The following is an 18,013-nucleotide window of genomic DNA, read 5'->3' as shown; positions in this document are numbered from 1 at the left end:
TAAATATCAAGTTTTTATTAAACATAAGTTACATTAAAAAAATAACAAACTTATATAGTAAATCTCATCCCCCATGTAGAGTTGATATGAATATTATCCTATCATTAGGTTGTATGGCATAGTTGACAGTATCCTGAAAATAAAATTTATAATATGGCATGTAATACTAGGCAGAAAGTTTAATTACCACCAGTTCCCAATCAGTATCATTAACTAAAACCAGTATTCCAGGACGTCTAAAAAAAAAACAATATTTAATGCATATTATTATAGTATTCAAACAAAAAAAATCGCCGAATCCTAATTAACGGGCTTATGAAGTACAAAAAAAAGTTTTACCTAAAATCCACACAAGCATTTCAGCTTACCATTTTTACAACTACTACAGTTTTCTGATTCATTCCACATTCTCATTTTTATACTACTTACACCGACTTATCCTGCAAAAACAATTCTGGCCTCTCTTTCAACATATTGTCCTTCATCCACAATAATAAATCGCCAAGTATCCCTAAAAAAGATTCAGTATTTCAATTGTGACTTATAATATTTGAATAGCAGAATGAAATTATATTTTTCTGGATAGTTTTAGAAATCCTTTCTTAGGGTAACTGGCAAGCACAATAAAATTCAAATCCCTCATTACTCCAGCAAATTCTACACAATTAGCTCAAGGAAATGACTGTAGTATGCTAGTCATAACATAACAGACATGAAATGTCTGTTATGACTAGCCTAAATATAAACTACAAACATATAAATGAAGACATCATTTATATGTTCCTCCTAGGTGTGCCTTCCTTGTATACACCTCATTTCATCCAGCTACAGGAATTTTTCAAATTCTAATGAACGATTCCTTATATATTGATTCAAAAGTATGACTCACAATGTTCCCTGCAAGGCAACTAGTTGCAATCTTGTCCAGAAGATCTTCCTCTTGAAGATGATCACTTGGTGATCGAAACACATGTGGTGTTAAAATAATGGTTTGGTGTTGGGAAAAAACTCCAGTAATATTTGTTAGATCAATAATCGAATACAACTCTACAATTTGGTGCCCCTCATATAATGTAGATATTGATATGCTTGAAAGTGTTCAAAACAATTCTTCCTCTTGAAGATGATCACTTGGTGATCGAAACACATGTGGTGTTAAGATAACGGTTTGGTGTTGGAAAAAAACTCCAGTAATATTTGTTAGATCAATAATCGAATACAACTCTACAATTTGGTGCCCCTCATATAATATAGATATTGATATGCTTGAAAGTGTTCAAAACAATGTTTAAGGTACTCTGCATATAAACTGAGATAATATATTGGTATGAATATTACTGGAGACATCATTTATATGTTCCTCCTAGGTGTGCCTTCCTTGTATACACCTCATTTCATCCAGCTACAGGAATTTTTCAAATTCTAATGAACGATTCCTTATATATTGATTCAAAAGTATGACTCACAATGTTCCCTGCAAGGCAACTAGTTGCAATCTTGTCCAGAAGATCTTCCTCTTGAAGATGATCACTTGGTGATCGAAACACGTGGTGTTAAAATAATGGTTTGGTGTTGGAAAAAAACTCCAGTAATATTTGTTAGATCAATAATCGAATATAACTCTACAATTTGGTGCCCCTCATATAATGTAGATATTGATATGCTTGAAAGTGTTCAAAACAATTCTTTCTCTTGAAGATGATCACTTGGTGATCGAAACACATGTGTTTGTACTCTGCATATAAACTGAGATAAAATATTGGTGTGAATATAACAATGAAATTATATTGGATATTCTTATCTTGAATACTCTGGCTCATAGAAAATAAGAATCAAATCTTACACTAATTCACAATATTTTGTCAATGGTAGCATTAATTCCCCGGAACTTGTTGAACTTCTAATTTTGAATGTGCCTGCATGTTGTCTTGAGTTCATTCAGGTTGGAGCCCAGCTCCCTTACCCTTATAGCTGATTTTTGTTGAAGAGGGATAAATGGGTTCATGACTGAGGGGGTATTGGCGGTATGAAGTCCTCAGACATCACTAACGCCTTTCACGGTGTACCCCTACCTGGCTGGGGTGGGATAGATGAAAAATCTATTTGTACGTTAACAAGGAATTTTGAATGTGAGTCGAAAGAGAACAAGAAATACAGAAATATTCAGAGTATCGTTTTATCATACCAACCATGGCCAGAATGAGTCGTAGGTAGAATTTTTAATTCTTTGGTATCATTTAAAAAGAATGAAAAGATAGTAATTGACTGGCTTATTTTTGCTTTTTTTATTTTTTTCCAACATCTAGCTGATAGGACGCCCTAAATAAATAAATAAATGTTTGCCACTGTTTAAATCTAGGTTGGCAAAACTGTAGATGAGTTGAAATATATAAATCCAGAATTACTAGTATTTACTGCAAAATAAAATATATAAATATTTAATATTCTTACATTTCTTATCATCTTGAAGATCAATATCATGCTGCTTTTGGTTGCCAAATAAAAGTTCTGCTCCTCCTCTGTAATTGAGAACAAATAATTATTGAATGCAAGTCCATTTCTAAGCAATATTGAGGATAATACACCAAAGTTTGTCCAAGAACTTGCTACGACAATCAGACTTCTTAATAAGTTTGGCCAGACTCTGAAAACCTATATAACTATTTTAAGAATACACAAAAGTACCGTGAATTGTATGATTTTTGGTTTAGTATTATTTTGGTATTAGTTTCATTTTTGTGAACATTGTGCACTGAAATGAATTTGACTTTAATTTTTCCTAACAAAAATTGAGTTATTCTCATTGAAAGAATATTGTTAAAAATTGATATAAAAGTCATAAATTTTTGTTGCATTTCTGAAAAAATTCCAATCTGCTATAAATATAAACAGGAAAAGCTTAACATGATCAAAAATAATATGTTATCTACAGTTGTGGTGTGTGATAAAAGTGTTGAATTTTATTATAAGCCAAAAATATCTTTCAGTCAATTCAACCTCAAAAATTGCTGCAGGCCAGATTAATTTTCAAAATTAGAAAGATACACAAAGTTAAACACTCAAATAATTGGAAATCTCACCCTAATTCAATATTTACTTTCATTGTGAGTTAGACGGTGTCTGGTTTGTACATAAAATTTCAATAAACTACTGTGCAATACTCCAAAAATTTCCTAAGATAATAAAATTTTGGAATGATAAAAATTGAAAATAATTTTTTCAATGGATCCTAGTGTTGCTACTGTTATTATAAAAAATTAGGTTAGTTGGAGTTCTTATTCTTCTCTTCTTTGATACATTTACGGCCGATTTCATAAAGAAACATAAAGGTTACTTTAACTTTAAATGATACTTTAATAAATATTTTTGATTTCATAACCAAGTTAAAGTGTCCTTTAAGCCAAAAACGTCCTTCAAAGTTAAAGTGTCGATTTCTCTACTTCAACTCGCTAAAGTGTCATTTAACTACAACATAACCTCAATTTTAATAATTGTTATTTGTTGTGCTACTCGCTACGTTTGCTAGTTTTGTGTTCGTTTAGCCATAATAATCATAAAAATATGAATAATTTTGAAACGTCTAGCTCAAGTTCATCTGATGAAGAATTTATTTATACTAGAAGACCAAAAGTGTATAGGAAAAGAACAGACTGCTTCGAAAAATATGATGAGCTTGACTTTTACCAACGTTTTCGCTTAAAAAAACAAACTGTTTTGTATCTACTAGATGAAATAAAAGAACAAATTCAGTTACCTACTAATAAGTAAGTTGTAAAATTTGTATTATTAACAGAATTATAAAAAAATTTATTTATTTTTTAGAGGTGGGTGCATTACACCATTACAACAATTATTGTTGACTTTAAGATTCTACGCATCAGGAAATATGCAAATAATCGTATCAGATTTTATGGGAGTGTCTAGAAGTTCAGCTAGCAGGATTATCAAAAAGGTGTCTATTGCTATTGCCTCACTAGCCCGACAACACATTCGCATGTATGAAAATAAAAGGGAATTGGAAGAAGCAGTTGAAAAATTTTATGAAATAGCTTCATTTCCCAAGACCATTGGAGCAATTGATTGCACATTAGTTAAAATTGATTCTCCCGGTGGAAATGATGCAGAAATATTCAGATGTAGAAAATCTTATTTTGCATTAAATGTTCAGACAGTAAGCGATGCTAAATTGAAAATAAGAGATATTGTTGTGAGATGGCCAGGATCGGTGCATGACCAAACAATTTTTAATAATAGCAGTTTAAAGCAAAAATTTGAAAATGGTGTATTTGGTCAGTATATGCTAATTGGTGACAGTGGATATTCTCTAAAGCCATATCTTATGACTAAGTTACAACAAACTAGAACACCTGCTGAAAATTTATACAATGAGTCTATAATAAGGACTCGAAATGTAGTAGAGCGTCAATACGGTTTATGGAAAAGACGATTTCCCGTTTTGAGGTTTGGCATGAGACTAAAACTAGAGACCACAATGGCAGTAATAGTCGCAACTGCAGTTCTTCATAACATTGCCATTGATATGAATGATAACTTTACTGAAGAAGATGAAATAGAGGAAGACGATGAGGATGTATTACCCCCCATGGAAAATAATCCAAATATAGCAGAAAATATAAGGAATTTGATAATTAATGAACATTTTGCTAGATTGTAAATACTAATAATAATTAAAAATCAGTTTTATGAAACATTTAATTTATTTAATTGTTTTTCTTTTAATTTGATTTCTAAATCCAATAAAGTCATTTTTTTTAAATGTTCTTCTTCTTCTCTCTCCCTTCTCCTTGATCTCTCCTTCTCCTCTGCTTCTACCGTTTTTTCAAGAAGCTCCTTTTTCTTTTTATAATAATCTTCTTTTGCATTATATAACGGGTTTATTTTGGTTGGGTGTAGTTTTCCGTTGGCTTTTCTTTTTAAATTATTAGGTGCATAACTACTCCAATCGATTTTTTTCTTAATATGCGTTTGCTGGGAACAGACAAGAGTTATATAATAAAAATTACAACTGTACCACACACAATTCAAAACTCACTTTTTTACTAGACATGCTCCCTGAGGGTGTCACTGATGTAGGAGGTGATATCTGGTTCTCCTCCAATACAATTTCTTCAGTAAATTCAGGTACTATCTAAAAGCAAATGTACTATTACATTTTTTGAGGTCCTAACTTAAATATTAGCTTTAATCAGCATAACAAATTAAAAGGTTTGGGAAAAAAAGTTTTTGGCTTTCTACTTCTCCATCTTGATACAAAAAAAAATGTAGGTATCTTCGAAAGAAAGGAAGGAAGTAATCAATTTGAAAATAAGTAACTCTATACATAGATGTGTAGATCATGCGAAGAAACAATTTTCAGACACATACTGGAAGGAAGCCCTCCTGAAACAGCTACTTTCATATGAACATTGAATTACACGACAGAAAAAAATTCTTTCGAAACAATACTGAATACTGAATTATACAGAAGATACTTTGTAATGTAATTCAATGTTTATATGAAAATAGCTGTTTCAGGAGGACTTCCTTCCAGTTATTATCTGAAAGATGTTTCTTTGCATGATGTACACATCCATGTATAGAGTTACTTATTTTCAAATTGATTACTTCTTTCCTTTCTTTGGAAGATTCCCACATAATTTTTGTATCAAGAAGAAGTAGTAGAAAGCCAAAAAATTTCTTTCCCAAAAATTAATCACTCCTAAAAATATAAACCCTTCAATTCAAAATAAAAGGTCTTTCCGAACTATGGATTAGTAGTGAAAAAAATCTATAACTTACTGATTGCGTAGAAATCTCTGACATTTCATCTTTGGCTTCTCCTGCTGCAATTATTGTCATTTCTGAATCCTGTAACAATATATTCAGAATAATTAATATTATACAAGTATGTTCCCAAGACAAAAAATAACAAATTTATCTTGACAACTATTAACAGGTTGCTAATATATTATCATTTAAAAAACGGTTTATTTACTTACAACAAATTGTTGAGGATATTCTTTTAGAAGTTCTTCCTTTAAAACTGAAGATGATGCATCCATTCCAAGATCCTATAATACCACATACAATTAATATTTAATTTTATTGCCCTAACCAATACAGATAAAATCATGAAAGAAATAATGTTTTTAACCATTAACCAAATTTTAGTTTGGTAACTGTTAAAACAAAATGATTTGGTTATAAAAAAATGTAATTACATTTATGAAATCGCTATCCAAGCTGTTATTCAAACCCACCACCGTTTTCATATTTATTATATTTAGGGTTGCTTCTGTTACAGGATCTAAATCAATTTTTATTGCGGGACCACCCCCTGTTCCCGTCATATATGATTTTTGTTTCGCCACATCCTTTCTAGCTTTTGTTTTCAGATTATCAAATTTTGCTTTAATCTGAGATATACTTCTCACTTGTATATTTCTGGAGTTGAAGCTGGAAAGTACTTTGCGCCATGCCTCTTCCTAAAATCATATTTAAATTTATTAATATTGAGGTATCTAACTACATAGATATATATAGTTTTTAATTTATTATTTCAAGCTCACACCCTTCACCCTTGATGAAGTAAAATTAGGTTATGATTACATTAACATGTATTCTACAATAAATAAAATACACACAAAAAATTGCTTGTACTTGTAATACATACCTTTTCTGCATTCGTTACTTTATTAGTAGTTTTGCATTCTAAAATATGCTTGAATTTTTCAATTTCTTGTATTAAATTCATTTCTTCCTCCCGAGAAAAATTTGACGAGCGAACTTTCTTATTATTATTTACCATTTCCATTTCAGTCCAAATCAATCGTCCTCACAAATACAAATAACAAAAACATCAAACACCACAACTCTTAACCTTACTTATTCAAACACTGAACTTAAATACTCGTCAAATATGACAAATCTTGTCAAAATCCATGAATTCCAGGTTGACCAACATCTTAAAAATTACTTAAAAGATACTTTATGGAAAGGGCACTTTAATATTAATTATGAAACCAAATGACGGCAACAGCTACTTTAAAGGGGACTTTAGTGTAAAGTCTCCTTTCGGTAAAGTGGACTTTAGATATTGATTATGAAATCGGCCGTTATTACTTTTTGGCCATAGATACTAAAACTATCTAACAAAGTATCTATTTATTACTAAGCTTTACAATACATGGCACGCTACACTTTTGATCATGAGATACATTTTTTCTTCGGAGAGTGACAGTTTTTCAATTGGTCACACGAACATGAACCGTATTTCAGCGTCAAAGCTCAATAAAATAAATTGTAAGGGTCAATAATAGATTCTCCGTGCAACTCCCAACTGTGTACTGTATTTTATTGACTGTATTTTAGTGACGAAGAAACGATACTAGAGCTGACTGTATTGAGCGATATTGCACCCTAGTCAGAGTATGTCAAAAAATACTGTGGTTAAACTGTCGTTGACGTTTTTCCCTCTAACGAGACGGTCACGCCGATGGTGGTCTTCATCGTCTAACTTACGGTAGTAGTTCGTGCCAATATAATAAAATAAGAAGTTTGAGGTTGGATTTGATAAACAATTTTTTTGAATGTTTTGGAGTATTTGGTAATTCATGAGGGACAAAATCTGATAAATAATACATTATAGTATAGTAATTGACAATAACATGGATGATGAATATGACGATCGCCCTTGGGATAATGGAGACAGAATTGATAATGAGGTGGGTATAGATTCAAAGTTTCTTTTTGCAAATATAAATTTTTTCCTTCATTTATTAATATAGTTACTAGTTGATTTACATTAGTTACGTCTGAAAGATATATACAAAATTGATCGCTTCCCTTTTAGTCAGAAGGTGGGGAAGATGCCGAGAATCCAGAACAAGTTTTGGCAGAATGTGCAGAAAAGTTTTCAACTTCAGATTATATTATGGAACCAGGAATTTTCTCACAACTCAAACGGTATTTTCAATCTGGAGGAAATCCATTGCAGGTTATCGAAGAGTTGTCACAAAATTACACAGCTGTTGCTCAAATGGCTAACTTGATAGCTGAATGGCTAATAATTGGAGGTAATTTTTTTTCGTACCTTAATTGGGGAGAACTTCATTGAAAATTTCATAAAGCAAACTACAAGGAACACAATAGGGACTCAATATACTAATTTATCTAATTTATATTATATGTTACTATTAATAAACATGCCTGCAAGCTCTTTACACTTTGCAAGTTTCATTGCCTACAATTTCATTTTTATTGGGTGCAATTAGTTGCTGCAATCTATTTCTCTTGTCCTGTTTTATAAGTATCAGTATTCATAATTTTTCTGTGTAGGGGTAAAGGTTACTGATGTTCAGGCAATGGTTGAAAACCACTTGAAAGAAATGATACTTAAGACATTTGACCCTAAAAAGGCTGACACAATTTTCACTGAGGAAGGAGAAACACCAGCCTGGTTAACTCAGTTGATAGAACATCCAACATGGAGATCTTTGATATACAGATTGGCAGAGGAATATCCAGATTGTCTTATGTTGAATTTCACAATAAAGGTTAGGTACAGTTTTGAATCGACTTCCTTAAGTTGTATTGAATGACAGCAAATTTTGATTCCTGTTTTCAGCTCATCTCTGATGCTGGATTTCAAGGCGAGATTACGAGTATCTCTACTGCTGCTCAACAGTTGGAAGTATTTTCGAGAGTACTCAAAACATCAATATCCAGTTTCCTAGTCAATCCTGAAGAATGGCAGAATACTAGTAAAGAATGTGCTGTGAGTTATTATTGCCTTTCATCAAAAATGAATGACTTCCTAGTTTTTGCTAGATGGTGCCTTTAGTCAATATTTATATTTATTTCTGTGTGTGTTCTAAAAATGATAATTCAAGTAGTATTTTATTTGCTTCCTGAGAAAAGAATTTCAAAACTATTCAATTTGGTAATTTTCCAAAAAAAACATGTTTGTTCACACCATACCTACAAACAAAATAAAACACATAGACTTGATAGTTTTAATTTAGTAGACAGTCATCATTAATTTAGAATTTTGTCAGAGTCTTAATAGTAATAGGATTTATTTACTATTATTTACCTTTGATATATAGAGTATATTAGGTAGGTCACAAATGAGTAAAAGAATAGTAAAAATATGTATAAATTAAAAACTTTTCATGTTTATACAGTAAGTTACTTGATATGAGGATCATTTTGCAAGTAAGTACCAATTGCGCATCTTGCCATGTGATGTCCTTTTGATTTTGGTCAGTCTTTGCCAGTCCTTCACTATGCTGTGTGTACATTTCATATCTCTTCAAGTGTAAGTTGTTTGGTTACACTGCTTTGTTTATCATCATGTCAATCAGGAATCCTGCCTATTGTGAAGTACGCTCAGTTATTCGGTTTTTAAATGCAGAAAAATTTATCGTGAGAAATTCCCCAAGTTAATGGTGAAGGTGTGGAAAGTTGCATATAAGATGTTAATTTTTAATGGTGGAAAGACAAATGTTCATGATGAAGAACGATCTGGATGACAAATGGACTTTGGAAATTGCAGGACTATCCCCATATAGCCCTGACTTAGCATCATCAGACTTTCATTTTTTCCATCAAGCAGTTTTCGAAGAAATCTTAACTGATAAACAAAACCAAGTAAATCCAAAAGAAGCATTTTTCTCAAACATCAAAACTGCAATACTCTTTTTGACACGAGTTTCACCAATCAAATTGAGCGTCTTCAAAAATAAAGCTCCTCATCCTACTTTATTCTACGCCAGAGGTTCTAGTTTTACCTTTTGAAATCTAGTAAACCGTATTGGTCGTCTGATTTGCAAAAAAATCTACATATATGAGTCGCTATACCAGTGTATAGGCATCTTATTTCAAATGATTCGTCCACAAAAATTACTCAATTTCTGTGTAACACGTGTAGTAATTTCATATATAATACATAAAATATTTGCTTGATTCCAGAAAATGGTTTGTCACGGACAGCATACATATGTTTACAGTCAAGTGATTATACATATTCTGGCCCGGGAATCTAAAGGAGGCAGCAGTATGAAGAGGCTGTCACAGGAAATAACAAAATGCGCTCAGAAAAAGTGAGTTTTTTTTTTCAGAATGAAACTTTTGTTTATATTTTCAATTTTTTCAGCGGAAACGACATAACCCCAATAACAATGGCATTGAACAGTGCATCTGCATATCCCACAGCTTGTCAAGCTCTAACGGCTATGCTGTCAAAGAATAACTTGAATCCTGCTGATATTACAGTACTTTACAGAAATTATAACGCAGCAGATCCCCCGCCCATAGATTTGATAAGGACACCACAATTTTTAGGTAAATTATTGAATTATTTATCAAAATATTGGTGTTTGAATGGTAGTTATTTGGTTATTGTGAGTGGTTTGTTCTACGCTTTTAGTAGTAATAGTAGAATATGTGTGATTGATGACTTGCTTATTTTGTGATAATTGGTGATCACTTTAATGAAATGAATATCAAGTATAATGGGGTCAAACCCGAAACAGGTCGTATACATAAAATCAACTAGTGGTAATTAGACAAAAGTGTTTTTATTCATTTCATTAAAGTAATAGTTGAAACGATTTATTTTCCCAAGAAACATACAATGTTCACAGCAGGGAGAAGAAAAAACAATAATTCAAAAACTAACTATACATAACTAACAGGAACAGAGCCTACCCCAAAAAAATTATAAATCTGAACTGAAATTTAAAAAAATATATATGATTGAATATGATTATCAATATACACATAAATCTAATAATCAGAGAATATATTTATACAAAAAAAATATTTTTTCAAATTAATTTGGAATTTTTGGACATTGAAATTTTTCAAAGCATTCGGTAGCTCATTGTAAAACTTGATACCTTTATAATAAATCAAATTTTGACCATTTGTTTTCATTTATTTTAGAATTCCTGAATATCTTTTCAAATGGTTGTGTTGGTCACAAATTATTTTAAAAGTCAAATTTGAATGATTGAGCATATTTTTGACCATATGAATGAAGGTACATAATTTGAATTTATGTAAGGATGACAAATCTAATATTTTTCTTGGTTTATACAAGTTGACAATAGGCTCCTTGTAGTTTAATTTAAATATACACCTTATAATTTTGTTCTTAAGTTTTTTAATTGGTTTCAATAAGGATATTTTTGCCATTCCCCATATCTACTAATATTAGATATTGAATTGTGCAATATACTAATGAAAAATAAATCAATTTAAGGTATTTTAGTAGTATATTTCTCATTTTGAATAAAATTCAAATTATAGGGTTTCAATATGTTGTCTTCATGATACATTTTCATCCATACTATAATTTCAAAATAGGTACTGAATTCTCAGAAATGAATGACGTTTTTGCCTCAATCTGTCTTGCAGGGGCGTACGGAAATTATACTAAACAGATGAGGAAAAATGATGATAAAAAATCACAACCTTGACAATAATGTTTTCGTTTCAATGCAGTATTTCTGAGAATTTATTGCCTACTATTATGGAATTAACTGCTATGTATCCATCCAAACTGTAGGAAGATTGATGTTCACTGCATATCTTTTGACCCGTGCTAGGAATTGTACTTTGAAAAGTAAGATCTTGTCAATCCTTATCTCGCAGTTTCGACTTCTGAGGGTTATCATTCATGAGGGGACGACATCTGGTTAATGGAAAAACATATTTCTTCAATATATATATATATATATATATATATATATATATATATATATATCAGTAATTGAAAATATTTGCATTTGAGAATATTTGCAAGGGTGCAATTTAGAGTTGTAGTTTTATTGTGAACCATCAAGTCCATGGTTTAAAGGCTTCATAATTTTTAGCTCCCCCTGTCCATTATTTATCGTTACTGCAGTTATCACAGTTTTTTTTATATACAAAAGCTTTTGCCCATTACTTCATTTATGTGAACCACAGAAAAATTCATCTACATAGATCATTCACACCATTGTGTTTTTCTCAGTGGTAACATTTTTATGCCTTTCATAACTTCTAAATGAAAGGTTCACTTCAAACAATTTAATTTACACGTTCATAATCAGCCTGACTTTCGATGTTTTGAACTGTTGCAGACTTTTTGTTGGAAATGATGAGTAATATAAACATTTAGTACATTATTTTATTCATCTTCAATAGTTTTCGCAGTGCATGTCAAATAATGACTTTTATTTATAAGTGATTTTTATGCCTTGGGTTATATTAGTCGTTTCAGTATTCTCGCTGATATTGCAGCTTTCTAAAGATGATTTTTTCAAAATTGGTTTAGTAGTTTTTGAGTTTATCCATAACAGTAAAAAAACAAAAAATCAAATAATTTCCTTGTAAATCCCCGAAGGTCCGACAATAATGGAACAACTGTACCATTAAACTCAACTTTACTTTACTACTACACTGACAATATAACACAACATTTCTAACTTTACTTCAGACTAATGCTCAAATGTGTATTGCCTCACTAGTTCAATTCGCACTGTACTTTCCGAACTAGACTGCATCTCCTACGTCGCGGTAATGCTTATAAAAACCGATGGAACTCTTCGGAAGCTGGCGGAACAACTCTCGAACAGACCCGGCGTTCTAGAAATTTTGCAAGTGACACAAGTGGGGCTAATGATTCCCTTGATTAAGTCACAGTCGATCGGAGAATACCAGCGTCGGCCGACGTTATTTTTTTTCAGGGGATAATTTACAACAATGTTGTAGTACTCAATATTTGAAGGTTGTTATTATGAATCCTATCTTTAAGTTATGTTTTTAGAGTTGCTGATTGATTCTCTCTTCAAGCCTGGTGTGAAACTCAACCCAGATTATAAACCTAAATATATTCATCTGTTGGCATATGCATCTAGCGTATCCGAAGTTCAACCGAAAAAAGGCCAGAAGAGAATATCGAATAAAGATGAACTTCAAGCTACTGTACGTGCGATAGAAACTGTTCATAACATTTGTAATGGAAACAAGGGGAGTTCTGAACTCATTGCGGAGCTGTCGACAATCTATCAGTCGTTGAAGTGAGTTTGAAAAAGATCTGTAATAGTAATCTGCTTTTGAACTATATGGCATGTCTAGTGCCGATAATAGATTATAATAGGCTTTATTTGTTCTCACTTCCATTCATTTTATTTCAAAATTTAATTGTGAAGAAAAACAGATAGAAGTTACTGAAAAAAATTCCAGGATGATTATAATCATGCAGCAAACTTTGATTTGCAATCGAACCTACCTGTTGTCACATTATTGAGATTAACTATTAGACTAGTGCTTAAGCCTGATAGAGAACGCAAGAGGGAGAAAAAAAAAATAGCATACATTTATTAGAGAGTGAAGAAAATATTGGGAAAGGTTTTGGTTTTCAATTTCTCCATCTTTATCAATTCTTCTTGATTCCTCTCTTTTGCAGATTTCCTGTAGTATCTATTGGAATTATTCGCTGGGTAGAATGTACCGTTACTGAACCCAGCTACTTCAAGCTATGTACAGAACATACTCCCATACACTTAGCTTTGCTGGATGAAGTTGTAACGTTACATCCTCTGCTGCATAATCAAGTATTAGATTTGCTGATTCGTTTATTTGAATCCAAACAAGACGACCTTGAAATTTTAGTGCAGGTAGATGAATATAGAGAATTATAGAATACACGAATGAAAAATCGATATTTTTTTTAGTTGGAGATGAGAAAAATGGTTCTGGATAGAATGGTAAATCTTTTGTGTTCTGGATTCGTAGTTCCAGTTGTGAAATATATAAAACAATGTTGGCAAAAGGGTGATACTGATATTTCCTTGATCAGATATTTCGTAACAGAGGTATGTATTGTAATTACCATTATACTGACATCCAGTTTTTCGATATCATGGTACAAAATGAGCCTTTGATTCATTGATTTACATACATTTATTTCTTAACAGGGTTGACCTGATTTAAATCAAATCATTCAAGTCACGATTTGAATATTTTTTAAAGTTTAATCATTGATTTGAATTTGAAAAAAATAAAAAATGTCTGAAAATGACCACCACTATGATGATGATTTTTTGTCATAATGTTTCGATGACGACCATATTCCCTTGATTCGTCACCACTTGTGACCCTTTTAAGCACATTTGGATCACCGTTGACGTCATTCATGAATTCCTGAGCGATGCTCATGTGACGGTTTCTTTTTGTCACAGTGTACTAAAGTAAACAACTACATTTCAACAAAAAAAGCCATCAATACCGGTGTTCCACAAGGTAGTGTATTAGGTCCGTTACTATTTATTTTATATCTAAATGACATCAATCATATTCAGGACTGTGAATTTATAAACCTCTTTGCAGATGACACTTTGCTGACAGCAAGCGATATCAGCTTAACGAATGCTGTCAATTACATTCATAACAAAATTATTAAAAAAATATTCTTCTTTACAAGAATTAGTAACACATCACTAACAGTCTATAATACGATAATTCGACCTCATTTTGATTACTGTCCAACACTTCTCAACCTTTTTGATGCAAACTCTATATCCTCTTTGCAAAAACTACAAAATAGATGTATGCGTATACTCCTAAAATGTAATAGATACACCCCTATAATGACCATGCTTCAGGTTCTCGATTGGCTATCTGTAAAAGACAGGCTTTCCTATTTTTCCATGATATTTATTTTCAAAATTATCACTGGAAAATTTCCTACCTATTTCAACCAGTTCATAACTTATCAAAATGAAATCCATGATTACCCTACACGAGGAAATAAGAACTTATATGTTACCCCAACAAAATATAATGAATTCTCTTTTCCACAAGGGTCTCTTGGACTACAATAAACTTCCCAATGATATTAAATGTAGTGACTCCATTTTAATTTTTAAAAACTGTCTAACTAAATATCTGAAAGAAAAATATGTTTGAGTTTAACATATCTTTTACATTTATATCAGCTTTTCAGTTCATTGGTCTATCGAGAGTTGTACACTCCATCCTCTGATTTTATTTATTTTTATTATTCTTGTTATACTTTTGCTTGTATTTTCAAAATGTGATTGTTATAACAGTATTATGTATATTAGGATTCCTATATTAATAAATGCTCTCTTCTCTTCTTCAAAAATTCAGCAATTTTGGAACGAACTTTGTTACCACACGCTTCACACCCAGCATTTCAGAAAAAATTGCATGGCATGATCCATCCGATAGACCGACATCCTCAGCAACTTTTCTAATAGTGATTGGATGATTGTCTATAACAATTTTCTCCACTTTCTCAACATTTTCATCGATTGTTGATGTAATATGTGTGATTGATGACTTGTTTATTTTGAGGAAATTCATGATCTTGAATTGAAAATACTAATTTTTTTTTATTTCGTTATTTTCTGAGTAATTTTAAAATTCTGTCTCACTATTTCTATAACTATAAATTCAGCTGAAAATTTGATCATACTTCAGGGGCATGTATACCAACATAATGATAAAAAAGTTGACAAATGGACTTTTCAAACCCATGGAATTGAAAAATTCAAGTTATTTTCTGAACTCACCTCGTTACTCAATAAAACATTTTACGGAAAATACCATAGAAATGTGGATAACCACCAATTTTGAAATTTAAACAAAAAAATGCCTTTGATGAATAATATAGTATGAAATCATGAATGTGGTTTTTATTGTACACTATTTTTGCATAAAAATGTTATTTGTTAATCATTTGAAGGTATTGGAAACAATAGGACCACCGTACAGTTCCGAGTTTGTTCATTTATTCATGCCTATGGTGGAAAATGATGAAATTACAGGCACCATGAGAGGGGATGGAGAAAACGATCCAGTTTCTGAATTTATTGGTAAGTAAAAAAAATAAGTGAGCCCCGAAACATTTTAACTTTCTTTTTTTCAGTGTATTGCAAAGCCAACTATACTACAGTAATTTAAGTTTAGGATAAGTTCGTCTTTTTATTGTATGACTGTATTAGTTTCCTTGTTATTTATAATGTGATACTTTAAATATATTTAATATTTGATCAACTTCAAAATAAATACTAGTTTTTAATGTTGTAATGTCTCTTCAAAACCGATTTCCAACCACAGATTATGTAAACATTCCAGAATGAATAATCTCTCCTCCACAATAAACTGGGATTATCTTATAGGTGAATATAACTATAAAATCATACTGGACATTCTTAACTTGAATACTCTGGCTCATAGAAGCAACGGAGTGCTCCAAAACACTATCATGCATAGTGCATGTGATCTCCCAGACAAGGCTGCTTGTACAGAGCCGCACTAAGGAACGACCAAAATTTTATTTTATGTTTTAGTTGGTTTCTGGGTTTTGCCATGGCCTTCTTTGGTTACAATCTTCGAACATTTCAACTGCAACTGCTCAGTCATCTTCAGTGGAGATTGTAACAAAGAGATCACAGCAAAACCCGGAAACCAACCAAAACATTGACGCCAGCTGTGGGTATAAGGTATAGGTAAAATTTTTAGGCGGAGTGTAGAGACACAAATTAGCAGTTTCTTCAGTACTTGAAATTTTGAAATTTTTAAACTCTAAAATACTGTATATGTACACACCAAGCATTAAAACGTAACTGACCTCTCCAACCTTGTAACAGTGAATTCGGCCGGTCGATTGCAGTTAAATCTGATTGGCCAGAGCAAGGAGGCTTGTTTATTTTACCCAATAGATGCAAATGTGCATGGTAATCATGATTTGATCACGCATCTATCATTGTTTGGGTTGCTGTGTTTGTTGAATGGACATATGTAGCTTATAATCAGATCTTATACTAATTTACAAAATAATGAATGGTAGTTTGTTGAATTTTTAACTTCAAATGTGAATACAAAAAGAACAAGAAATACGGAAATCTTCAAAGTACTCCTTCATCATACCAAATATGGCAAGGTGAAATTTTGAGACTTGCTAACACTTACAATGTGGATTTAGAACTTTTTAATTATTCTTTGGAATCATTTAAAAATATTGCAATTTATGGTTCTCTACATCCAACTGATAATTATAGATTATCGTTACAGTATATATGTCAGAATTTACTGATTATTTTGTAAAAATAGGCAATGCCGTAAATAAATAAAATTGTTAGAATCCTTTTTTGAAATGTCCGGCTTCTCAGTACCTATGAGACCACAGAGTAAATAACCCTAATCTATGCTGATACTTTAAGCGAAGTTATCAGTTTCCTAGGAATAGATCTTGATATCACAGGGCCTCACTGTTATCTCCTCAAGAAACTCAAGGTCCTTTGCAGATAAGAGCAAGTGTTATGCAACCTTTGTGGCACAACCGCAATAGCAAAAATTCTTACTGAGGCAAGGCAATGTCCTGTTAGGTATCCTATTACCAAACCCAGATATTTTTTGTTCAAACCTAGAAGCTGTTTATTTTTCTTCGGAGAGAGCTAATCAACCTTTTGCCCTTGCACGATTCCAAATTTTTATTTACTTCCGAGCACATGACTGTATAGCATGCACCATGAATATGATGGATGGAAGAGCTGGAATCTTGTCTCTATCACTCTCATTTCAACCATTTCCGATTCATCCACCTCAGACCCATCAGTATACCAAGTATACCATACCATTAAATTCCTACCCTACACAATGCTCGCATGATATATCTATGACCATTTTGAATTTTACCTCCAAATTTTAACTCAACAGTGGGCTATGCTTGAATTTCAAACATTCAAGCCAGTCTCCGATATACCTACACAGTAGGTTGAATGGACTGACGCCTATCAGAAAACAACTACTCCCCTGGCTAATACCATGAAGGGCGTTGGATTATATCCGACAGGCGTCAGGCAGTAATCTTCAAAGAAAATTTCCTGCAATTGGCAATACAACTGAAATAGTCGACCTTCAATTTTGGAATGGGTACACTTGCAGATCGGTTTCTGGCTTCTTAGCCACTCGTCAGTGCAGGGCAAATTTCGGA

At 32.0% G+C, this 18,013-nt stretch overlaps 3 protein-coding genes across 3 annotated transcripts; 1 reads left to right on the top strand and 2 right to left on the bottom strand.

Annotated features, from left to right (window-relative positions):
• On the bottom strand, positions 1 to 3,266 carry Urm1 (Ubiquitin-related modifier 1). The gene is made up of 5 exons (XM_023158963.2): positions 3,081 to 3,266; positions 2,452 to 2,519; positions 430 to 511; positions 188 to 236; positions 1 to 133 (listed from the first exon to the last, which is right to left on the bottom strand). The coding sequence occupies exons 1-5, from the start codon at positions 3,101 to 3,103 to the stop codon at positions 65 to 67; spliced, it is 291 nt and encodes a 96-aa protein (XP_023014731.1). The 5' UTR covers positions 3,104 to 3,266; the 3' UTR covers positions 1 to 64.
• A 1,433-nt stretch (positions 3,267 to 4,699) lies between these two features.
• On the bottom strand, positions 4,700 to 7,120 carry LOC141483544 (uncharacterized). Its single transcript, XM_074178216.1, has 6 exons — positions 6,674 to 7,120; positions 6,222 to 6,485; positions 6,000 to 6,071; positions 5,800 to 5,868; positions 5,054 to 5,149; positions 4,700 to 4,989 (listed from the first exon to the last, which is right to left on the bottom strand). Exons 1-6 carry the CDS (start codon positions 6,812 to 6,814, stop codon positions 4,702 to 4,704), a joined length of 930 nt encoding a protein of 309 aa, XP_074034317.1. The 5' UTR covers positions 6,815 to 7,120; the 3' UTR covers positions 4,700 to 4,701.
• A 372-nt stretch (positions 7,121 to 7,492) lies between these two features.
• Positions 7,493 to 16,096, top strand: TH1 (negative elongation factor complex member TH1). The gene is made up of 11 exons (XM_074178215.1): positions 7,493 to 7,724; positions 7,853 to 8,075; positions 8,338 to 8,555; positions 8,627 to 8,776; positions 9,973 to 10,103; positions 10,157 to 10,344; positions 12,815 to 13,067; positions 13,457 to 13,667; positions 13,725 to 13,865; positions 15,761 to 15,890; positions 15,944 to 16,096. Exons 1-11 carry the CDS (start codon positions 7,668 to 7,670, stop codon positions 15,976 to 15,978), a joined length of 1,737 nt encoding a protein of 578 aa, XP_074034316.1. The 5' UTR covers positions 7,493 to 7,667; the 3' UTR covers positions 15,979 to 16,096.
• Positions 16,097 to 18,013: the final 1,917 nt, after the last annotated feature.

The sequence above is a fragment of the Leptinotarsa decemlineata genome, unplaced genomic scaffold, assembly GCF_025532065.1.
Source record: "Leptinotarsa decemlineata unplaced genomic scaffold, Ldec_3_MD MMD2_tig00003736_RagTag_RagTag, whole genome shotgun sequence".
NCBI classification, from domain to species: Eukaryota; Metazoa; Arthropoda; class Insecta; order Coleoptera; family Chrysomelidae; genus Leptinotarsa; species Leptinotarsa decemlineata.
Note: the sequence above shows the minus strand (reverse complement) of the source record. Positions and strands in the feature narration are given on the sequence as shown.